The sequence below is a fragment of the Syngnathus typhle genome, linkage group LG5, assembly GCF_033458585.1.
Source record: "Syngnathus typhle isolate RoL2023-S1 ecotype Sweden linkage group LG5, RoL_Styp_1.0, whole genome shotgun sequence".
NCBI classification, from domain to species: domain Eukaryota; kingdom Metazoa; phylum Chordata; class Actinopteri; order Syngnathiformes; family Syngnathidae; genus Syngnathus; species Syngnathus typhle.
In genome coordinates this window covers 2,490,010-2,514,494 of record NC_083742.1, presented here as the reverse complement: position 1 = coordinate 2,514,494, position 24,485 = coordinate 2,490,010, and the positions used below count along the sequence as shown (strand labels likewise).

The 24,485-nt window shown below is 46.1% G+C and overlaps 2 protein-coding genes across 26 annotated transcripts in view; one reads left to right on the top strand and one right to left on the bottom strand.

Moving 5' to 3' along the window:
• The window catches only part of rad17 (RAD17 checkpoint clamp loader component), a 180,642-nt gene that overhangs the window by 146,509 nt on the left and 9,648 nt on the right, over nucleotides 1-24,485 (bottom strand). Inside the window, exons 1-3 of one of the 25 annotated variants that reach the window (XM_061277645.1) lie at nucleotides 6,129-6,276; nucleotides 5,894-6,051; nucleotides 5,717-5,776 (exon numbers count right to left, since the gene is read on the bottom strand). The exons of 22 other annotated variants lie outside the window; for them this stretch is intronic. The gene's annotated coding sequence lies outside the window, so the exon portion shown is untranslated. Of the gene's footprint in view, nucleotides 1-5,716; nucleotides 5,777-5,893; nucleotides 6,052-6,128; nucleotides 6,277-16,584; nucleotides 16,755-24,485 lie in introns of those variants that run through there. 2 more of the 25 variants (XM_061277643.1, XM_061277644.1) reach the window with 2 other exon arrangements.
• LOC133153670 (uncharacterized) lies at nucleotides 3,433-7,576 on the top strand. Its single transcript, XM_061277653.1, has 2 exons — nucleotides 3,433-6,519; nucleotides 6,938-7,576. Exon 1 carries the CDS (start codon nucleotides 4,415-4,417, stop codon nucleotides 5,795-5,797), a length of 1,383 nt encoding a protein of 460 aa, XP_061133637.1. The 5' UTR covers nucleotides 3,433-4,414; the 3' UTR covers nucleotides 5,798-6,519; nucleotides 6,938-7,576.

Sequence of the window (24,485 nt, the reverse complement as noted above, 5' to 3'; positions counted from 1 at the left end):
GCCATAAAATGCCCAAAAAAGCGAAAAAAAACATATATAAGTCGCTCCGGAGTATAAGTCGCATTTTGGGGGGCAATTTATTCGACAAAATCCAACACCAAGAACAGTCATGAACGAGCAACAACAGGCTAAATGATAGCTATGCTAACGTGACATAAACACAAACTAAGAGCTGAGAACGGCCCTGACGTAAAATTCTGAGTTATTCAGAAAACTATTACATAAATAACACGTTAATAAAACCATCTGCGTCACTCCAATTCATTAAATCCATCAATCGTCCTTTGTCAACAATGCGTGCGCGCCCCTGACGGCTCTTGCACTTCAAAATATTCCACAGGCCCATATAACGATATATAAATTATATATGAAATAACTATTATTTAAGCAATAATGTTATCAAACCATCTGTGCACTCTAAATCATTAAATCCATCGATCAAATTCCTCGTCCTTTGTCAACATCGCCGCGCGTGCGCCCTGACGTCAGCCTCGCCTTCTTCTTCTACTACTACTTTGGGATTTGGCTTCATAGAGATACATAGAAACACTAGATCAGGGGTCACCAAACTACGGCCCGCGGGCCGGATACGGCCCGCGGGACCGTTTAATCTGGCCCGCCAACCCTGAATAAATTGTATTATTAAACTTTTTTTTTTTTTTTGCTCATTTTGCCTGCAATGACTGCGTTTCCCCAGTAGATGGGGAAGCGCTCGCCTGCGCATTTACTACCGGAAGCCGTGTCAGAAAGCTCGGTGCACACTCACAAGTGCGTGTACGGACATGGCGCACTCGCGCTCTATTTGTATCAGTCCCGAATTTAGAGCGTGGGCTGTGACGACAGCATTCTTGTAATTTGCGCGCTGAGCTTTCAGATGCAGTTTTGCGCTAAAGCCACCCACAAACCTTCCCCTGGAATCCTTCCGTTAAAATGTCGCCCAAGTAAAGCAGTGCCGAGCGTTTAAAAGAGTTGCCAATTTGGCTCGACGTACGCGACGTGACGTTCAGCCACATGAACGTCAACATCTACCCGTCACAGATCGAGGTAAACGGACCAACACCTCGCATCTCGCCTAAGAATTGCCACAACAAATTTTACTCCAGACTATGACGCACTATCAAACTTTAACAAAAAAGACAGCAGTGTCTACAAGCCTACTGGAACCTACAAAAGGATTATAAGGAAGGAACACAAGAACTTTAAGAGACTGCTCATATGTGTCAGAGAGGTTCTGCTCTGACAACTGAGCTGAACTTTTATCTGTTAAGATTGTGCATGGCACAACAGAAAGTTAATGTTCCATGTTTTTTTTTCTATGAAGAACCCAGAGAGAGTTATTTAGTTATTTATTTCCTGTTTTTTCTGTGAAGAACTCAGAGAGGGTTTAGTTATTATTTATTTCATTAATAGTGTTATTATTTGTTTCCTGACTTTTTTTCTGTAAAGAACCTGGAAAGGGTTATTAAATAACCGTTATTTGGTTATGTGTGGCTTTCTGGAAAACAATAATTTTTTTAAGCTCCCCTACGATCGTCACACTTTTTCTGTTACAAACTGCCACCGGCCCGCCATCAGAGAAGGGAAAGGTTATGTGGCCCTCACAGGAAAAAGTTTGGGGACCCCTGCACTAGATGATCGCTTTAGCTGGTTGACGACATGCAGACCTGTCCACCATCTTGAGTGAGTCACGGGAAATGGGCATGCTGCCGTCAGCAGCGCGACGCAACGTCGCGGTCGCGCGTCAGCAGCGCAACGTCGCGGTCGCGCGTCAGCAGCGCAACGTCGCGGTCGCGCGTCAGCAGCGCAACGTCGCGGTCGCGCGTCAGCAGCGCAACGTTGCGTCAGCAGCTTGGCGGTTGTTTACATAAAGGACAAAGATCGACTCGTCCAGGGGCGGTGGATGAGGCTCGGGCAATGCTTTTACGCACGCCTGGTCCTACTCTACCGAGCTGTCTTTCACCACACGCCTGTAAGTTTGTTTTGTTAAATAGAGAGCCGTTTACCAAACCCACGTCCTTCCTTGAACTTTGTTAATGCTACAATATAGTTATATAGTAGATCTGTGGAATAACGACGAGGCTGACATCAGGGCGCACGCGCGGCGATGTTGACAAAGGACGAGGAATTTGATCGATGGATTTAATGATTTAGAGCAGGGGTGTGAGGATCCAGTCCTCGGGGGCCGAATCCCTACATGTTTTCCAAGTTTCCCTCGTTAAACACACCTGATTCAATTAATCAGGCTCCTGCTGAAAGTGAGGACGAACTGGACATTTGAATCAGGTGTGTTTAACAAGGGAAACTTGGAAAACATGGAGGGATCCGGCCCCCGAGGAAAGGAGTTTGACACCCCTGATTTAGAGTTTTACGTCAGGGCCGTTCTCAGCTCTTAGTTTGTGTTTATGTCACGTTAGCATAGCTATCGTTTAGCCTGTTGTTGCTCACGTGTTGTTGCAACGCTGCGTCAGCAGCGCGGCGGTTGTTTACATAAAGGACAAAGATTGACTCGACGAGCTGCTGCTGACGCGACGTTGCGCTGCTGTCGTCACTTGAAATTCAAATTACAGTAATCCCTTGCTACATTGCGGTTTCGTTTATGGCGGTTTCACTTTTTTTTTTTTTTTTTGAAAACAAACAAACATATAAGTCGCTCCTGAGTACAAGTCGCCCCCCCACCCAAACTATGAAAAAAAACGCGACTTATAGTCCGAAAATTATGGTAATTTTTATTTCCTGTTAGACGTGGCTAACAAATACCAAATACTAGCGTTGGGCTTCAGCATGATCCGAGCCAACAGATATCAAAGCCTGTGGGAAGAGTAAAGGTGGTGGTCTCGCTCTCTTTGTGAATGTTAGGTGGTGCCACCCTGGGCATGTGTGCATCAAGACTTCCATCTACTGCAGGGACATTGAATTTTGGCGGTGAGCCTGCGTCCTTATTATCTGGCCGGTGACTTCGGACAAGCCATTGCTGTTCTTGTTTACGTTCCTCCGCGTGCTGACACGGGAGTAGCGATTGCTGACCTGAAGACGTAGCACTCTGAAGCGCTGCTGCTGATCTCCGGAGATTTACCGTATATATTCTAATTATCGCCCAGGCCGATAATTAGAGGTTTTTGTCCAATGGGGGGTGGGCGATTAATAGAGAACACTTTTTGTCCGATCGCCAAGGGGCACTGAAATGGGCGAAATGTTTATATTCCTTCTGTAGTATGCAATACCTGCATCTCACTGGTGTTCTTAACACTAGAACAACGGCTATTTTGATCTACCTCTAACAGCGGGGTGCGTCAATTGACGCTCGATCGATGTGACACGTTACCGTCCCACATCACATGTTGCGCATGTCATGTTATCGCGATCGTCTTGTTCGAGCGCACACCCCGATAACGTAATTATCACGGAGCTGAAGAGCATCACGGGCTACAAGAAACGACCCCCCCGTCCTGTGGAGAGCCCAAGGCTTGCTAACCAGCTAAACAGGTTCTACTGCAGGTTTGATCGGTCCTCCCACACAACGGGACTTCCTGCAGCACAATCTACATACTCACCTCTCCCCACAACTGCTCTGTCCACACCTCTATCATCGTTGTCACCCACTCTCTCTCCTGCAGAGGCCGCGCCCGCACTCCAGATCCGCGAGGAGGAAGTGCGCCAGATGTTTCGGAGACAAAAGACCAGGAAGGCACCGGGCCCAGACGGCATGTCACCTTCCTGCTTGAAAGTCTGCGCTGAGCAGCTGGCGCCCACCTTTGCACGGATCTTCAACCATTCTCTGGAGCTGTGTGAGGTGCCCTTGTGCTTCAAGAGCTCCACCATTGTTCCAGTGGCCAAGAAGCCCGCCATCACAGGTTTGAATGACTACAGACCTGTCGCACTGATATCTGTGGTCATGAAATCTTTCGAGAGGTTAGTGCTGCACCACCTGAAGGATATCACGGGCCCCCTGCTTGACCCCCTCCAGTTTGCCTACCGGGCAAACAGGTCAGTGGATGATGCGGTCAACATGGGACTGCACTACATCCTGCACCACCTGGACACCCCAGGAACGTACGCCAGGATCTTGTTTGTGGACTTCAGCTCGGCGTACAACACCATCGCTCCTGACATACTCCAACAGAAGTTCATCCAGCATGCCTCCACCTGTCAGTGGATCACCAGCTTCCTGACCAACAGGAGACAGCGTGTGAGGCTGGGGGGCATCACATCTGACACCCGGACCACCAATACTGGAGTCCCTCAGGGGTGCGTCCTCTCCCCACTGCTCTTCTCTCTCCACACCAGGGGTGTCTAAACTACGGCCCGCGGGCCGCAGTTTTTATTGGCCCGCAGCAAATTCTGAAAACATAGTTGAATATGGCCCGCACAAGAAGCTTGAGCTCAACTCTGTTGCACTTCTCGGTTTCAACCCTAGATGGAGCCCGCCACACAAATGAAATCAAGCCAGTCACTAGAAATGGCTGCACCCCTTCATGTTACTAAATCTGGCCCTCCTTGCAAAATTTCCAACATCAAAGGCGACAGGATCGCGGCTCTTAGTGAACTGTACGAGGCTGTCAGTGAAAAACAGACAGCGCACCCTGACGGTTTCACCATCTTTGCCGGGGATTTTAATCATGCTAACCTGAAGTCTGTTTTTCCGAGGCTTCACCAGCATGTTAATTTTCCGACACGTGGCGACAGCTTCCTAGACCTGGTCTACTCTTCGCATAAAGAAGCCTTCAAAGCCGCCCCCCTCCCCCATCTTGGACTTTCTGAGCATATCACTGTTATGCTTTTGCCCGCATACAGACAAATGGTGAGAGCATCCAGACCGGTTCGCAAGCGGGTACGGGTGTGGCCTGAGGGTGCCTCTGATGCACTTCGTGACTGCTTTGGCACTACTGACTGGGACATGTTTAGGAGGGCTGCCACTTGCGACGATCGGACAGACATTGAGGAGTATACTGACTCTGTTGCATCCTACATCACAAAGTGCATTGATAATGTGACTCACTCAAAATCCATCGTCACTCGGGCTAACCGGAAGCCATGGCTGACAGGGGCTGTCTTCAGGCTGCTGAGGGCCAGGGACAAAGCCTTTAGAGCGGGAAATGAGGCTGGCTTGAGGACTGCGAGGGCCGACCTGTCCCGGGGCATCAAGAAATCAAAGAGGGCGTGCTCTTGCAAAATTACCGCCCACTTTAAGGACAGGAGGGACGCACAGAGCCTTTGGCAGGTCATTCAGACCATCACAGACTACAAGCCCGCGCCGCAGAGCTGTGAAGGCGACATCCGTCTGCTCAATGACCTTAACCGCTTCTTTGGTCGCTTTGACCCTCAGAACAGCACTTGCCCGCTTAAGGCCACTCCCCCTTCACACGAGCTGCCCCTGTGCCTCTCTGCCGACAGCGTGAGGAGGGCGCTTGCCGCTGTCAACGTCCGTAAGGCGGCGGGCCCTGACAACATCCCGGGTCGAGCGCTGAAGGACTGCGCTGGGGAGCTGACGGGTGTCTTCACGGACATCTTTAACATTTCCCTGCAGCAGGCCATCGTTCCGTCGTGTTTCAAGGCTGCCACCATCGTACCTGTGCCGAAGAAACCTGCTCCGTCCTGCTTCAATGACTACCGCCCTGTGGGACTTACGCCCATCATCATGAAGTGCTTTGAGCGGCTTGTCATGGAGCACATCCGATCCGTTCTCCCCCCCACCATGGACCCCTTCCAGTTTGCGTACCGTGCCAAACGGTCCTCTGAGGATGCCATCGGCTCTGCCCTCCACTCTGCCCTCACCCACCTGGAGAGAAGGGACTCGTAAGTGAGATTGCTGTTTGTGGACTTCAGTTCTGCCTTCAACACCATTGAGGCACAACGTCTCATCAGCAAACTCGACAAGCTGGGCCTCAATACCTACCTCTGCAACTGGCTACTGGACTTCCTTTGTCAGAGGCCACAGGTGGTACGTGTTGGCGACAAAATCTCCGCCAGCATCACACTGAGCACGGGGGCCCCCCAAGGCTGTGTGCTCAGTCCGCTGCTCTTCGCCCTGCTGACGCATGACTGCACTGCAACCTACAGCGACAACCGCATTGTGAAGTTTGGTGACGACACGACTCTGGTGGGTCACCAAGGGAGACGAGACTCATTACAGGTTGGGGGTTGACCTTCTGACCACGTGGTGCAGGGACAACAACCTCCTGCTGAACGTCGACAAGACCAAGGAGATTGTTGTTGACTTCCGGAAGGTGCCGGTGACCATCAACGGTGCTATGGTGTAGAGAGTGAGCAGCGCCAGGTTCCTGGGGGTGCACATCAGTGAGGATCTCTCCTGGTCCACCAACACCGCGTCACTGGCGAAGAAGGCCCAGCGGCATCCGTAATTCCTGCGGAAACTCAGGCGAGCGAGCGCTCCTCCGGCCGTCATGACTACATTTTACCGCGGCGCCATTGAGAGCGTCCTCTCCAGCTGTATTGCTGTTTGGGGTGGTAGCTGCACTGACTACAACATGAGGGCCCTGCAGCGCATAGTGAACACGGCTGGTAAGATTATTGGTGCTTCACTCCCCTCCTTGAAAGACATTTACACCTCCCATCTCAGCCGTAAGACGACCACGATTGTGAGTGATTTGTTTGATCTTCTGCTCTCTGCCCGCACCACCAGACTCACCAACAGCTTCATACTCCAGGCTGTTAGGATCCTGAATTCCTCTTATTTATTGGGTTATTTGTTTATTATTTATTCATCACTCATATTATTTATTTATTATTTATTGTTCGTGCCTTCTTGTTTTTATTTTGTGTCGTCTACTTGTATGTCTATCGTGTACTATGTCTCGTCACCGTGGGATAGAGGAAACGGAATTTCGGTTTCTTTGTGTGTCTTGACATATGAAGGGATTGACAATAAAGCAGACAAAAGTTTGAACACCCCTGCTCTACACCAATGATTTCTCCTCAGGTGACTCTCCTGTGAAGCTCCTGAAGTATGCAGACGACACCACTCTCATCGGACTGATCCAAGACGGTGATGAGACTGCGTACAGACAAGAGGTGGAGCGGCTGGTCCACTGGTGCAGCCAAAACCACCTGGAGCTGAACCCGCTCAAGACCGTGGAGATGACAGTGGATTTCAGGCGAGACCGTTCACCACTTTTACCCCTCATTATCCGCAGTAATACTATTCTCTCCACAGACACCTTCAAGTTTTTGGGAACCACAATCTCTCGGGACCTGAAATGGACCGGCCACATAGACTGTCCGGAAGAAGGCCCAGCAGAGGCTGTACTTCCTGAGACAGCTCAAGAAGTTCAACCTGCCGCGAGAGCTTCTGAAGACCTTCTATACTGCCATCATCCAGTCTGTCTTCTGCACCTCCATCACTGTCTGGTTTGGATCAGCCTCCAAACAAGACAAGCACAGACTGCAACGGACAATAAGGACTGCAGAAAAGATCATTGGAATCAACCTCCCATCTATCCAAGACTTGTACCTGTCCAGGACCAGGAAACGTGCAAGGAGCATCTCTGTAGACCAGGGGTGGGCAAACTACGGCCCGCGGGCCACATCCGTCCCACGGGACCGTTTAATCCGGCCCGCCAACCGTGAATAAATTGTATTATTAAACATTGTTTTTGGTCATTTTGCCTGCAATGAATGCGTTTCCCCAGTAGATGGGGAACCGCTTGCCTGCGACTTTACGACCGGAAGCCGTGTCAGAAAGCTCGGTGCACACTCACAAGTGCGTGTACGTACTCAGTAGTACGGACATGGCGCACTCGCGCTCTATTTGTATCAGTCCCGAATTTAGAGCGTGGGCTGTGATGACAGCATTCTTGTAATTCGCGCGCTGAGCTTTCAAATACAGTTTTACACTAAAGCCACCCACAAACCTTTCCCTGGACTCCTTCTACTTAAATGAGTCGCCCAAGGAAAAGCAAGGTGGACACAGTGCCGAGTGTTTAAAAAAAGAGTGGCCAATTTGGCTCGACGTACGCAACGTGACGTTCAGCCACATCAACATCAACCCTTCACAGATCGAGGTAAACGGACCAACACCTCGGATCTCTCCTAAGAATTGCCACAACAAATTTTACTCCAGACTATGACGCACTAGCAAAAAGGTGAGACCAACAACACTGTTCACACTGAAAATGAAGGGGAGGCTCTCAAGTTTGTTGTAAAAAAATGCATTTTGAATATGATTTGTACACATAGCAGGGATTGAAACTAGCGACCATTCTCATTTTCAAACAATGCAGGATGCTCAAGGACATTGATGCACCACCTGTTTGCGACTAATCTTAACCTGTAAAGTTCTTAAGGCTTACTTTAAGGAAATGTTTCCCGTTTCCTCATCTCTGTTACCAGATGTTTGTGAGTTAAAACTCTGCTCTGATTTTCAGATACCCTTCACCGTGTTGCCGTTTTGATTACTTTATTTGGATGTATGCTTTCACCGATTCTTCAAGATGATGATATATTTGGTCAGAATGTTTGCCGTTTGATGTGATCTCATAAGATAAACGTCTTTCATTAATCTGACCTGCAGGCACTGAAGTGATGGAGACTGTTATTCATAATAACAGTGTCGTATTTTATGAGAATCACTAATAGCAGGTTTTTAGTGTTTTTTTATTTATTTTTTTAATGCTGTAAATGCATTTGTTTTCAAAAAACTTGTTGGGAATATCCATGCTTTACTACCTACTAAAGGCCAAAATCTTTTATGCAATAACCTTTACAGGTCGCTTATATTACTTCACACAAACACTACGTCCATCTGCTCCTGGTTCGGCCCTCCGGTCCGAATTTAGAACCCATTTCGGCCTGCGAGTCAAAAGGTTTGCCCACCCCTGCTGTAGACCCTTCTCACCCAGGTTGCAGTCTGTTTGAACTACTCCCCTCCGGTCGGCGTTATAGAGCTCGGTACGCCAAAACCAGCAGACACAGAGACAGCTTCTTCCCCCAGGCTGTTGCTCTGATGAACTCACACCACTCTTAGAGTCTCAGATTCATTACTGTGAAATAACATTCTGCTCTCCACACCTTTTTTGAATTTGTCTACACTGTTTGCACTATGTGTCCTCTCTGCATCCATTGCAGCCTGGTCATCCTGGAAGAGGGACCTTCCCATCTGTGGTCTCTTCTCAAGGTTTCTCATTTCCCCTAGCTGGAGTTTTGAGTTTTTCCTTGCCCTTTTGGGAGTTTAGGATCAGGGGATGTTTGAGAATATTTGCCACTTTTCACATGTCCTGAGTGTTGTTAGTCACCTAAATATGAACAGAGGGTGTGATTTACCGAAGTCAAATTCCTTGTTTGGCACGCTCAAACATGGCGAATTATAAACTCTTGAATCTTGAATTGTGTGAGGATATTGTAGCGGAGTGACGAGTGTAATTGTTTCATAGTTTATGGAGAAAAACAATTTAAAAGGGACATTCGATGTGCTGTCAAATCAGTCATATTTAAACTTGCGCAATGACGTCTGCATGCGGTGGCGGAGGAAAACGTACGTTTTTGGGGGAATTTTTAGCAGCATGGGCGATATTAGATGTATTAATGTTTTTTATTTACGTCATCGCTAACACACACTGGGCGATTATTAGAATATGGGCGATAATTACCGTAAATTCCGGACTATTAGCCGCACCGGATTATAAGACGCACCAGCTAAAATTGGGGGATATTTTAGTTTTTTTCTAATATAAGCCGCACCGGACTATAAGACGCACGTGCACACGCGTTTTTTTACAAAGAAAGACCGTTCACAGAAAGCCTTTTTAAAGTTTTAATAATATACTTTAACATGTCTTTCTAAACATTGCCTGTGACGCAGCAGTAGTACCGCAGCAACACGGAAGTGTGCACGCGAGTTATTAACCAAGAAAGACTGGACACAGAAAGCTTTTTTAAAGTTTTAATAACATACCTTAACATTTCTTCCCGACGCGAGTTATTAACAAAGAAAGACTGGACACAGAAAGCTTTATTAAAGTTTTAATAACATACCGTTTTTTTCCGTGTATAGTGCGCAAAATTTAACTAATTTATTGTCCTAAAATCTGGCATTATACATGGGTACAAAAAATCTTAGATTAGTCATGGTACAACAAAACCGACAACAGGACTGACCGACAAAGTCGTGGAACAAAAAGACAGGGTGACAGAAAGAGGAAGCAAGCAACAATGAACTGGATTTCAAAATAAAGTCGCGTCTAATGTCCGAGGTCGAACACGGCGATATAAATCGATGTTTACGTTTAGCATCGATGCCAATAAATCGTAGAGCATTATATCGATTAATCGATGTGTATCGATGAATCGTTACACCCCTAATACCTTAACATTTCTTTCCAAACACTGCCCGTGCCGCGGCAGTAAAAAAAAAACAAAAAAAAAAACATACCTGGTAAAAGTCACTGAGACGCGGCGGTAACACAGCAGCAACACGGTAGTACAGCACCAACAGGGCTCGTTAAAAAACATACCAGTAAAAGTAAAAAAAGAGCTTCATCGTCTTCATCTTCCTCCTGTGCAATGGTGAAACCATCGAAGCCTTCCTCCTCAGCGTCCGATTGGGATAGCGTTAGATATCCTTCGCCTCACACTTTCTCAGTCTCTCTTTCGTCGTCGCTTTTATGCATTTCTTCGAGTGTAATGAGGGTCTGTTCATGTTTATTTTATTCATACACGAAGCGCTAAATTACATTAAACTAGCGAGCGACACGTATAGCTCCCGTAGACGGACGGGACCACGAAATAAAGAAAAGGGTGACGCAACCGTCTTGACAAACTAGCACGTCTTCTTCGGCGCATTATCTCTTCTTCATCTGTCTCGCTCTTGCTTCCTGCTAGAGCGCCCCGGAGGCCGTAAAAATCCATAAATACGCCGCGCCGCCATTTAAGCTCTATTTCCCTCTTTGACAGCCAAATCGATTGCTTTTAACTTAAAAGCTGCATCGAATGCATTTCTTCGTGTTTTCCATGAGGGTGTGTGCATGATGCGCGAAATGTTCAAAACACAAACTAGCACGTCTTCTTCGGCGCATTATTTCTTTTTCGTCTGTCAGTGAGACAGACGAAGAAATACCGTTTTTTTCCGTGTATAATGCGCCCCCATGTATAATACGCACCCTAAAAATGGCATGTTGATGCTGGAAATAAGCCTGTACCCATGTATGGAAGGTAAAAGCTTTGCCATGCAGCTCAGTGCGCACCCAATTTTTAAAAAAAAAAAATAATTTTTTATTTTATTATTTATTTTTTATTTTTTTTAAGTCCCAATGATCGTCACACACGCAGGGAGGCAATGGGTCCTATTTTTATAGTCTTTGGTATGGTCTTAACTAGGCTGGATGTAATTTTTTTTGTTGGCGTTGATTTCTCCGACTGCCCGTAAAGGCAGCACCGCGCTCAGTGCGCACATGTGAAAAAGGCGTGCGGACGTGAAAAAGGCGGCTCTGTATGGGAGAGACGTTGAAGAGGAATAAAAACACCCTTGGAAACTAAAACTTGCCCCTCATCGTGACTCGGAGCCGCAACAAATGTTTCGGATTTGTGTAGGGTACATTGTGACAGCAAACGAGCAGGTGATCGAGCAAGCGTCTGATACGAGAGCATTGCGGTCGTATGGAGCGTGTTTGAAGTGAACAGCAGAGACAAAAGGAACAAGGCAAAGTGTTGTGAAATAAAATATTACCTGTAATACGCATTTTGTTATTTGCTGATCGAAACTGCTAATTAAACTGTGAATTGAAACTAATAGGAAGAAAACAACTCTCGCTCTTTATATAGCTGATGTGTCTTGCGCATCCGTTCTGCGCATCGGATCCATAGTGCGCATGCGCAGTCATACTGCCTCGGTATGACGTCCGGTCCGCGATGGAGATTTAAAAACAAACAATATTTGACAATAAGGATTGCACCATCGCATCAAACGATGTGTCATCAATTATGAATTTTACTGAGTAAGTGTGTTGGGCAGGATGGCTGAATGCGATGCGCGATTGACAACAAAGAAGAAGAAAGGTGATTTCAAGTTTTATTTCGAGGGAGATTTGTCATGTCTCGTCCGCAGTTTTGCTATGTAGCTAGGTTGCCATAGTTTCTGTTCGCGTTGCCCCTCCCTTCCTGTGTCACCTCAATCAATGTAACGTGTTTTGTATTTTGGTCCTGTCTGCCCCTCGCTCACCGTCGGATCATTGCATGTGTTACTGTCATGATGTCTGTTTGGTTTCTGTTCCTGTCTTTGGTAATGTCACCGTGTCTTTTTGTTCCACGTCTTTGTCGGTCAGTCCTGTTGTTGGTTTTGTTGTACCATGATTTTCTTTAAAAAAAAAAAAAATTAAAAAAAATAAATTAAATTTTTTTGTAGCCATGTATAATGCGCACGCCAGATTTTAGGACAATAAATTAGATAAATTTTGCGCATTATACAAGGAAAAAAACGGTAATAATAATAATAATAAGAAGAAGCAATCCTGCTAGAGCGCCCCTTGGAGGCCGTAAAAATCCATAAATACGCCACGCCGCCATTTAAGCCTCGGGGTTCAAAGTAACCTTCTGAATAAAATGCATTAAAAGTTCACGTTCATTACAACTTGTTTTTGGTGAGCAAAATGTCAGAAGAATTTAATTTAAATGCTGATTGATTGGGTTTTAATACAATGCAGATGGTCCAAACAGCGCCACTGCTTTGTGTAATCTCTGAGTCACATGGCAGAGTAAGAGAAAGGGTTTAGAGCCCTTTGACGCAGGTCACCTAGCGTACATTCCTTCTAAAGCTCATAATAGTCACAAGCAACACAGCCAGAATAAGCAGCAGCCATAGTAGTGTTTCAAAATAGTATTTTTGTTGTTGTTTTTTTCTTCAAGATACCGCAGTGTATAAAAGTGAATTTTATTTTATTTTTTGCCATTTTTCACATGTCCTGAGTGTTGTTAGTCACCTAAATGTTGAACAGAGGGTGTGTTTTACCAAAGTCAAATTCCTTGTTTGGCACGCTCAAATATGGCGAATAAAAAAACTCTTGAATCTTCAAGTGATCAAGTCATCACAAAAATCACGAAAAAAATCCTTATATAAGCCGCACCTGACTATAAGCCGCAGGGTTCAAAACTTTGGAAAAAAGTCGCGGCTTATAGTCCGGAATTTACGATAGAATAAATACGGTAAATCATGTGACTTTGGACAAGACTTTACCTGCGTTCACCCAGTATGCGGATTGCTGCACCTGAGGAAACAGGACTATTGACCTGCTGTATGCAAGTGTTGAGGATGCGTACAGTGCCACCCCTCTGCCTGCACTTGGAGGGGGGGGTTCACAAATTGTTCCTACTTCGGCCGCAATACGAGACAAAATTGAGGAGACTTCCAAAGACCACGCCTGTTCAGGAAACGGTCGCCTGAGGCTGAGCAGTCTCTAAGAGACTACTTTGGGTCTACTGACTGGGATGTATTCCTGGTGGCATGCATTGAGGATATCGAGGAGGCTGTTGACTGTACCACTGAATACATCAACTTCTGCATGGATGTTGTGGTTCCAGTACGGACAGTGCACTGCTATGCCAACAACAAGCAGTGGACTACGAGTGGGAACTAGGTCCTCCTGAATTGAAAGAAGTGGGCTTTCATGGACGGTGATGAGCGGTAGCTCAAGCAAATGCAGCCGGAGCTCAGGGTTGGCTCAAGGTGGCGAGGTCACTCTATAGGAAGAAGTTGGAACAGAAGCTGCAGCGGAACAGCATGAAGGAGGTGTGGGACGGGATGAGGTTGATCACCGGCTAAGGTCCAAAAAGTCACTGTTAGTGGCAGTATGGAGAGGGCAAACCAGCTGAATGACTTTTTTAATAGATTCGACAACACCTGTTCGTCTTTGCCCTCGGCCTCTTCTGCTCCCCAATCTACCCCTGCTCCATCACTCAGCAGCAAGCTGGTGGGGGGCATGCCCTTCCGTTCAGGGTGACGGAAGCTCAAGTGAGTGGGCAGCTGAGGAGACTCCGTCCTGGAAAGGCTACGGGTCCAGACAGGGTCTCTCCTCGTCTGCTGAAGGCCTGCACTCTGGAACTGGGTCACCCTCTGCAGCATAGCTTTAACATCAGTCTCGAGAAAGGTGTGGTGCCTCAGCAGTGGAAGACGTTTTGCATCGTCCCTGTTCCGAAGAAGCAGCGACCTGCGGAGCTAAAGAACTTCTTACCCGTGGCGCTGACTTCTCCCGTGATGAAAACTCTGAACTGTTTGCTGCCTCACCACCTCGGGCCTCAGGTTCGGCATCCTCTACAATTTGCGTATCGGGAGAATGTAGGGGTGGAGGATGCTGTTGCCTATATGCTCCATCGCTCTCTCTTACCTGGAGGGGAATACAGGCTGTGAGGATTCTTTTCCTGGATTTTTCCAGCCCCTTTAATACATTAAGCCTGTGCTCCTGTGTGACAAGATGTTGATGATGGACGTGAGCTCACACCTGAGGGTATGGATCATGGACTACCCATTGGCAGACCTCAGTATGTGCGCATGGGAGGCTGTAATACAGGCACGGTGAGGAGCAGCTTGGGAGGACTGCAGGGAACGGTGCTCTCTCCCTTCGTGTTCATCCAATGCATCTCTGTCCTCCAGTCCGACTCTGAGTTCTGCCATGAGCAGAAGTTTGTGGACAACACTGCTATTGTTGGCTGTATTAGAGATGGATGGGAGGAGGAGTACAGGGGCCTGGTCTGGCGCTTCGCCGGTTGGTGTTGCTCCAACCACTTGCATCGAAACATTGCCAAGTCAAGGGAAATGGGGGTGGATTTCAGGAGGCCCAAGCCTCGTCCTGATCTAGTGACTATCAATGGAGACTGTCTAAAGATATCTTTTAATGTTGCTGGATGACAAACTCTACTGGTCTGCGCATGTAGACACTTTGCCGGCTGTACTTCCTTAGGTGGCAGCCTTAGGCGTCCTTCAATGTCTGTGATGTGGTGCTGCGCATGTTTTATTGTTCTGTTGTGGCGGGTGCTCTCTTCTTTGCGGGGGTGTGCTGGGGGGCAGCGTCAAGAAGAAGGATGTCTCCCGCCTGGACAAATTATTGAGGAAGGCGGGTTCTGTTGTGGGCACAGAACAGCGGGTGTTGGCCAGGCTGCTGTCCATCAAAAACAGCCCCGTCCACCCACTGTACAGCAATGTCACTGGGTAGAAGAGTGTTTCAGTGACAGGCTGTTGACACCGTCTTGCTCCACGAAAAGGCTGAGGGGTTCAATTCTTCCCCGTGAAGTGAAACTTTTTAACTCATCGCGGGGGTAAGGGGCACGTTCACGGTCATGACACTGTTTATTATTTATTTGATCTATTTAATTGTCAATTATTATTATAACCTATCTGTTCAATATAATAAGTTATTCTCTTCCTCTCTTTTGTTATTTTTGTCGTGTCCGATGTTTATATTGTCGTGTCATGTAGTTAAATGCTGGCAAATAAATTCCTCCCCCCGCTGGGGATCAGTAAAGTATCTACCGTATTTTTCGGACTATAAGTCGCGTTTTTATAGTTTGGGTGGGGAGGCGACTTATACTCAGGAGCGACTTATATGTGAAATTATTCCCAAAGTTTTACTTCATTCATTACCACATCACTTACTTACTAGTATAGTTGATCACTTCACATGTTGTATTCACTTTAAACCGCATGAAGGCGCACTATGGCTGTGGAAACTCCTGGGAGTTTAAGATCAGGGGATGTTTGAGAATATGTCAAGTTTCGCACATGTCCTGAGTGTTGTTAGTCATCTAAATGTTGAACAGACGCTGAGATGTACCGAAGTCAAATTCCTTGTTTGGCATGCTAAAACATGGCCAATAAATATTCTTGAATCTTGAATAATTGGAGCCTCACTGACAATGAGTTCCATTCACTGACTTCCAAAGTCAGGAGATTTATTGATTTGGAGTGACACAGATGGTTCGATAAACTTGTTATTTATGTTCAAGTTCAAAGTTCAAAGTCAGCTTTATTGTCAATCCCTTCATATGTCAAGACACACAAAGAAACCAAAATTCCGTTTCCTCCATCCCACGGTGACGAGACACAGTACACGATAAACATACAAGTAGACGACACAAAATAAAAACAAGAAGGCACATACAATAACTAATAAATAATAAATAAATAAAATGAGTGATGAATAAATAATAAACAAATAACCCAATAAATAAGAGGAGCAAAACTGAGCCAGTGTGCGTACAGCAGATAGTAAGCATAGCGCAAAGTACAGGGGCGAGTTCAGGATCCTAACAGCCTGGAGTATGAAGCTGTTGGAGAGTCTGGTGGTGCGGGAGCGCAGGCTCCTGTACCTCTTCCCAGAGGGCAGAAGCTCAAACAAAGAGTGAGCGGGGTGACTCACATCACTCACAATCGTGGTCGCCTTGCGGGTGAGATGGGAGGTGTAAATGTCCTTCAAGGAGGGGAGCGAAGCACCAATAATCTTACCAGCCGTGTTCAATATGCGCTGCAGGGCCTTCAAGTTGTAGTCAGTGCAGCCGCCACCCCAAACAGCAATACAGCTGGAGAGGACGCTCTCAATGGCGCCGCGGTAAAATGTAGTCATGACGGCCGGAGGAGCGCTCGCTCACCTGAGTTTCCGCAGGAAGTACAGGCGGCGCTGGGCTTTCTTTGCCAGTGATGCGGTGTTGGTGGACCAGGAGAGATCCTCACTGATGTGCACCCCCAGGAACTTGGCGCTGCTCACTCTCTCCACCACAGCACCGTCGATGGTCAGCGGCAGGTGTTGGGTGTGACCCTTCTGGAAGTCCACAACAATCTCCTTGGTCTTGTTATAGTTATTTAGCGTAGCAACGTGTATGTTGTCGATTTAGACAATCGAGTATGAAGCTCGAGGCCGTGAAGTCGGGGGGGGGGGGGGGGAAGCGATCCAGGGCGCTTGCTTGGAGCACACGCACATGTTGAGCTCTTGTTTTGTGAAATAAAGAGCCGGTTACCAAACCCACATCTTGCCTGGTACTTTGGTAACGCTACAATACAGTTATAGTATAGTATAATTATATACTAGGGGTGTAAATCGCGTGTTTTGTCATGATACGATATCATATCGATACAAAGAACTACGATACGATATTTGCCGATATCTTAAAGCCTGCTGCGATTCATTCACGATATATCACGATATAGTGCTCTACGATCGATATATATTTTTTTAAATAAAAAATATAGAACAATATCCTGATTTATAACAATTCATACGCAAAATCAACAAGGTACTGCAAACTCTTTATTTAGGAAATTACAAGAGTATTGTAGTATACAAAGTGCTTATTATAACACTGAACTTTGATGTCGTGTTTTTTCTTTAAATGTGCGGCGAGATTTGTGGTCCCTGAATATTTGATCACCGCATGGCAGGATTTACAAACTGCACGTGTCTTGTCCGTTGAGCCATCTTTTCTTTAGAATCCTAAGTGCTTCCAAACGAATGACTTGAAGCCTAAAGGGGAGCAAATTTCCTCGTCTTTTTGGACACTAGCCATAGCACCAGCCCAGGAGCCGCGTACTAGTTGTCGACTCCTCTTTCACGTGCCTGCTCTGCTCACAACACAACAACGCCGCCGCTGCTCCCGGAAAGAGGAAGCAAGCAACAATGAACTGGATTTCAAAATAAAGTCGCGTCTAATGTCCAGGGTCAAACACGGCGATATAAATTGATGTTTACGTTTAGCATCGATGCCAATAAATCGTAGAGCATTATATCGATTAATCGATGTGTATCAATGAATCGTTACACCCCTATTATATACGTAGATCTGTGGAATAATTGGAGCCGCAACTGACGACGAGGCTGACGACGAGACTGACGTCATCGGCGCACGTAGTTCCGGAGTGAATAGCTGGTTTTTTTGGTTTTTTTTTTAAGTGACACAGCGGATGAAGATTTGGATGGATTTAATGATTGAGTGACACGGATGGAATCTCTACTTTATAATCATTTAATTTCTATTAATGATTATTTTGATCTTTTATGCTTTAAATCTCTTTTGTTTCTCTATCATAGTTATACTTTAAACCGTTCAGTTCTTTTTTAAATGAAGACAGCTTTAATCCTTGACATCAGGAAGTGTCAGAATCTGGTTCGAAACAGTTAATTTAAGCTCAGCTAGAGTGAGTGTACGCTAGTGAAAATAAACGAGTTCCCGCGGTCTTAACAAAGACAGCTAAACTATTCCGAGTGGATAACAAAAGCAACAATCTTAATAGGAAAGGAGAGCCGCTGAAACGGCCGGGATCGAGGGGATCCTGGGTCTCGACAAAGTATCGTTTTTTTCCGTGTATAATGCGCCCCCATGTATAATACGCATCCTAAAAATGGCATGGTGATGCTGGAAAAAAGCCTGTACCCATTTATAATACGCACCCAAATTTCTTTATTCTTTTTTTTTTTAAGTCCCAATGATCGTCACACACGCAGGGAGGCAATGGGTCCCATTTTTATAGTCTTTGGTATGGTCTTCACGAGGCTGGATGTATTTTTTCTTGTTGGCGTTGATTTCTTCGACTGCCCGTAAAGGCACCACCGCGATCAGTGCGGACATGTGAAAAAGGCGTGCGGACATGTGAAAAAGGCGGCTCTGCATGGGAGAGAAGTTGAAGAGGAATAAAAACACCCTTGGAAACCAAAACTTGCCCCTCGTCGTGACTCGGAGCCGCAACAAATGTTTCGGATTTGTGTAGGGTACATTGTGACAGCAAACGAGCAGGTGATTGAGCAACCGTCTGATACGAGAGCATTGCGTTCGTATGGAGCGTGTTTGAAGTGAACAGCTAATTAAACTGTGAATTGAAACTAATAGGAAGAAAACAACTCTCGCTCTTTATATAGCTGACGTGTCTTGCGCATCCGTTCTGCGCATCTGTAATGGCGGCCTCCGTATGATATCCGGTTTGCGTGTGTGCGCGTGTGCGAGAGCGAGAGAGAGCGAGAGTGCGAGAGAGAACGCTCAACCGTAGCGCGCCGCCGACCGCCCAACTGCACCGCGCTGGTCGCATTATTGTGACAGAGCCGTCGCTGAAATTTAGAAGATATTTTTAAAGTCCTGATGTACTTTCTAAAATTTAAGTGGACCTCAGTGCGCACTGCGCAGGGAGCTTAATTTGGTGCGGTCGCGCAACCGCAGCGCGCCCGGCGCTCACTGTCGCATTGCTTAAAGAGCGCCTTTGTGTTTTAGGATGAACAGCAGAGACCAAAGGAACAAGGCAAAGTGTTGTGAAATGAAATATTACCTGTAATACGCATTTTGTTATTTGCTGATTGAAACTGCTAATTAAACTGTGAATTGAAACTAATAGGAAGAAATCAACTCTCGCTCTTAATATAGCTGACGTGTCTTGCGCATCCGTTCTGCGCATCTGTAATGGCGGCCTCCGTATGACGTCCGGTCCGCGATGGAGATTAATAATCAAACAATATTTGACAATAACACACCATCAAGGATTGCACCATCGCATCAAACGATGTGTCGTCAATTATGAATTTTACTGACTAAGTGTGTTGGCCAGGATGGCTGAATGCGATGCGCGATTGACAACAAACAAGAAGAAAGGTGATTTCAAGTTTTATTTCGGGGGAGATTTGTCATGTCTCGTCCCCAGTTTTGCTATGTGTCTAGGTTGCCATAGTTTCTGTTCGCGTCGCCCCTCCCTTCCTGTGTCACCTCAATCGATGTAACGTGTTTTGTATTTAAGTCCTGTCTGCCCCTCGCTCACCGTCGGATCATTGCATGTGTTACTGTCATGATGTGGTTTCTGTTCCTGTCTTTGGTAATGTCACCCTGTCTTTTTGTTCCACGACTTTGTCGGTCATTCCTGTTGTTGGTTTTGTTGTACCATGACTTTCTTTAAAAAAAAAAAATTAAATTTAAAAAATTAAAAAAAATTTGTACCCATGTATAATGCGCACCCTAGATTTTAGGACAATAAATTAGTTAAATTTTGCGCACTATACACGGAAAAAAACGGTACTTTCATTCACATTGATACGCTTTTTGGACATTATTTCTAGGACTTTGGCTCATCAACCATGGATTTAAACAATATGTGTTTAAATAGTGTCATTTTGTCATGTTTAATGTGTTTTTATTCATATTTATTACCGTATTTCTCGGACTAAAAGTCGCTCTGGAATATAGGTCGCATTAGCCATAAAATGCACAATAACTTGAAAAAAAACATATATAAGTTGCTCCGGAGTATAAGTCGCATTTTGGGAGACATTTATTCGACAAAATCCAACATCAAGAACAGACATGAACGAACAACAGGCTAAACGATAGGTAAGCTAACGTGACGTAAACACAAACAAAGAGCTGAGAACGGGCCTGACGTAACATTCAGAATTATTCATATAACTATTGCATACATAACATGTTTATAAAACCACTCCAATTCATTAAATCTATCGATCGTCCTTTATGTCAACAATGGGTGCGTGCCGCTTGCACTTCAAAATATTCCACAGGCCCATATGTTGATACATAAATTATATATCAAATAACCATTATATAAGCAATAATATTATCAAACCATCTGTGTCACTCCAAATCATTCAATCCATCGATCAAATTACTCGTCCTTTGTCAACAACGCCGCGTGTGCGCCCTGATGTCAGCCTCGTCGTTATTCCACAGATCTAGGATATAACTATATTGTAGCATTAACAAAGTACAAGGAAAGACGTGGATTTGGTAAACGGCTCTTTATTTAACAAAACAAGAGTTCAACAAGCCAACAACTACTGAACTGTAAAGTTCAACGAGCCAACAACTACTGAACTGTAACAATAAAACCAGATACTACAAGTTGCTAAACGAAATAAAATATATCAAGTAACTATAATAAATAGTTCACCGCAACACGGCCCCAAGCACAGGCGTTGACTTCCAGGCGTGTGGCGGCGTGGACTTCCATCCCTTGAGGTGGCACTTCCAGCCACGGAGGTGGAAGAGAGCTCCATAGAATAGGACTGGGCGTGCGTAAAAGCCATGTCCGAGCCCCATCCACCGTCCCCGGAGAGCCACCCAGCCGAGCACCGGCTCCCGACTTCCATTCACGGAGCTGAAAGAGAGCTTCGTAGAGTAGGACCGGGCGTGCGTAAAAGCCATGTCCGAGCCCCATACACCGTCCTCGGACAGCCACCCGGCCAAGTAAATAGCTGATGTGTCTTGCGCATCCGTTCTGCGCATCTGATCCATAGTGCGCATGCGCAGGTCATACTGCTTCCTTCCGTATGACGTCCGGTCCGCGATGGAGATTCAAAAACAAACAATATTTGACAATAACACACCATCAAGGATTGCACCATCGCATCAAACGATGTGTCGTCAATTATAAATTTTACTGACAAAGTGGGGGCAGGCTGGCTGAATGCAATCCGCGATTGACAACAAACAAGAAGAAAGGTGATTTCAAGTTTTATTTCGAGGGAGATTTGTCATGTCTCGTCCCCAGTTTTGCTATGTGTCTAGGTTGCATAGTTTCTGTTCGCGTCGCCCCTCCCTTCCTGTGTCACCTCAATCAATGTAACGTGTTTTGTATTTTAGTCCTGTCTGCCCCTCGCTCACCGTCGGATCATTGCATGTGTTACTGTCATGATGTCTGTTTGGTTTCTGTTCCTGTCTTTTTGTTCTACGACTTTGTCAGTCCGTCCTGTTGTTGGTTTTGTTGTACCATGATTTTCTTAAAAAAAAAAAAAAATTTGGGGGGGAAATTGTACCCAAGTATAATGCGCACCCCAGATTTTAGGACAATAAATTAGTTACATTTTGCGCATTATACACGGAAAAAAACGGTAGTTACTCAACCCTCTGGTTTCTTTGATTTCAGCGGGACTGGCATCCGGAAATGATGGAATTAATCTAACAATAGATTAGTTACCTGAACAGCGGTTAGACTCGGAACGAATCTTCTTTCCGTACCGGTTTGAATCAATTCTCGTCTTCCCTACAGACTGCGTTACTGCAGAGGGGCTAAAGTACAGAATTTTACCCTTTAAACGGAGAGCCAGTCGCTTACATCAGATAAGTGCACGATTGACATTTTTCTTTCATTTATTTGTATTTTATTAAACCCACAAATGTGTCAGATCATTTTGCTTGACCCTGTACATACATCTGTTACGTTGTATTGTTCTCTGCTCTTCTTAAGTCTAGTATTAAAAGTCTACAGTTGGTACAAACCAGCGTAGCTAGACTGCTCACAAACATGAGAACGTTTGATCATATTAGCCCGATAATTGTCAGCGTGCATTGGCTCCCGGTCCACTTAGGATGTGACTTCAAGGTTCTCTTACTAACCTATAAAACACTGCGTGGTTTAGCGGCGTCCTATTTCGTCAATCTTATTGTACCTTACATTCCATCCCGAAACCTTCGCAAAACTGTTTTGCAATACCGTATTGGTATTGGGGTGTTTCATGCAGGTATAGTCAAAGGTAACAGTAATGTCAAACTTTTAGTAATGTGACAACTCCACCTGGTGCGTGCAAAAATTGCACTGCACAGTAAAATTATTAATGATGATTGTTGGGAAAAATATACTTTTTATCATTGGATTCTATGTATCTACTTGTGTGCAAGATTTTCCGTAGTATGTGACAGTTTGGCCTCGTGATAATGACTTTGGAGCATATGGCTGGCTAAGGAACTCATGTCCGGAGTCACGAGTCGCGCTATACAATAAGCCCCATTGTTAGCTATCCATACACGGGACATGAGGTTGTCATGCGATAAGCTGAAGCAGACAAACGTCCTATTTAAGTGGAGATCATGAGACCGCCACAGGGGTATCCGTCCCATTTGTCTAGCTAAAGTCACGAGCCGACCATACCGCTTCTGTCCGAGATAGTATCCTGTTGTGCTGTGGAATGTCCTTCCTGTCTAAAGAAGCTATGCATTCATGTACACTTGCCCCATTGTTTGTTCCTCAATAAAAGGCACGACCAAACTGAGGGAATGCGCAGATCCCATCCACATTCGCTGTGGCTGGGGTGTGTCCTTCTGCAGGAGTCGCACGCCAACAAAGACATATCCCGCCTCTGTGAGATTCTGCTCAGATAAATGTTGTGAACCCAACATTTTGTGGTGGCCCGTACGGGGATTCCTGAAAATCTGCTCGCTGATCCGAGGAGTGTTGAAGACGCCGAATCCGTGCACGGCAGAAGTCATCACAGGACCCTGAAGGAAAGCCCCGGGGAGCTGTAGATCCTTGGGATAACATTAAAAAACCACTGCGCTTGGCATCCTGCGAGCGCTGGCCTGGTTGAACGAGCAAACTCCACTATCAAAAGCAGGTTGAAAAAATGCATGGAAACAACAGGCAGATCTTTGCCAGAGTGCCTAGACTTAGTGAAGCTCTACATGAGAATTACTCCCACTTCAGAAGGGCTAACACCTTTTGAAATCATCCATGGGAGACCATATAGACTACCTGTGTTCCCTGCAGATTTGCAAAAAGCAGATGAAGAACAGTCCTTGGCAGACTATATGATAAGGACGCTCAAACTGAAAGATGTCAAATGCAAATTTACTGCCGCCTGATCTTTCCTCCTCACAGGTCGACAACCCCATCAATCCAGGAGACTGGGTCTACATCAAGGTCGTTAAAAGAAAGAACTGGGTCAGCCCACGGTGGGAGGGACCGTTCCAAGTCTTGCTGACTACCCCCACCGCAGTGAAGATTGCTGAACGGCCCAGCTGGATTCACCTCAGCCACTGCAAGTTGCAGAGAGTGCTGGACCCCTAATGCGGAGTGGTGGGGAAGGCTGACTTCAAAGGGGTCCTATCGTTTAGGGTGGGACGTCTCAATGTTGGTGAAGAAAACAACGATCCCCACTCCGCTAGGCGAGGGGATGTCCCGGTGTCTCTGCCATCCTAGTATCAAAGGGGCTCCATATGCCAGGTGGATCCTCTGCTGCGTTGTGGTTTGACCGTGCTATGGTCTATGGACTCATTTGAACAGACCAAGTGACAATGTTGACTGTGGAAAACGATGGTCACACGATGAGAACTTTGAGGACTGGTCATGGGACCCCAAAAACCCATACGAAACCAACACGTGGTACCGGTACGTTAAGTTCACTGTGAGAGCCCACACACAGGAGGGATGTTATGTGTGTTCGAAACTCCCCCCTTCCTCCACGCAAGTTCACTTGGAGGCCAGAGCAATGAAAGTCACTGAAGCAAAATGTATGGCATCCATGGGAGGAGTTGGATATCAACACCGTGCTGTCAAAGTGAGTGATGACGACCCTTTCCGCCCTGGACTTGTGGAAGGCACCTGTGATCAGCTTTTCTGGACAAATCTTAATGTGACTGTTAAAGGACGAACATTACCGCAGGTGGCCTACACAGAGCGGCGGCCTGGAGCGAACTATACATGTTACAAGACCCACAAATGCATTGACAGTGACTGCTCTCCAGGAGGAAACTGGATGGGAGCTTTAGACATCGCCGCTGAGTGTCAAGATAGG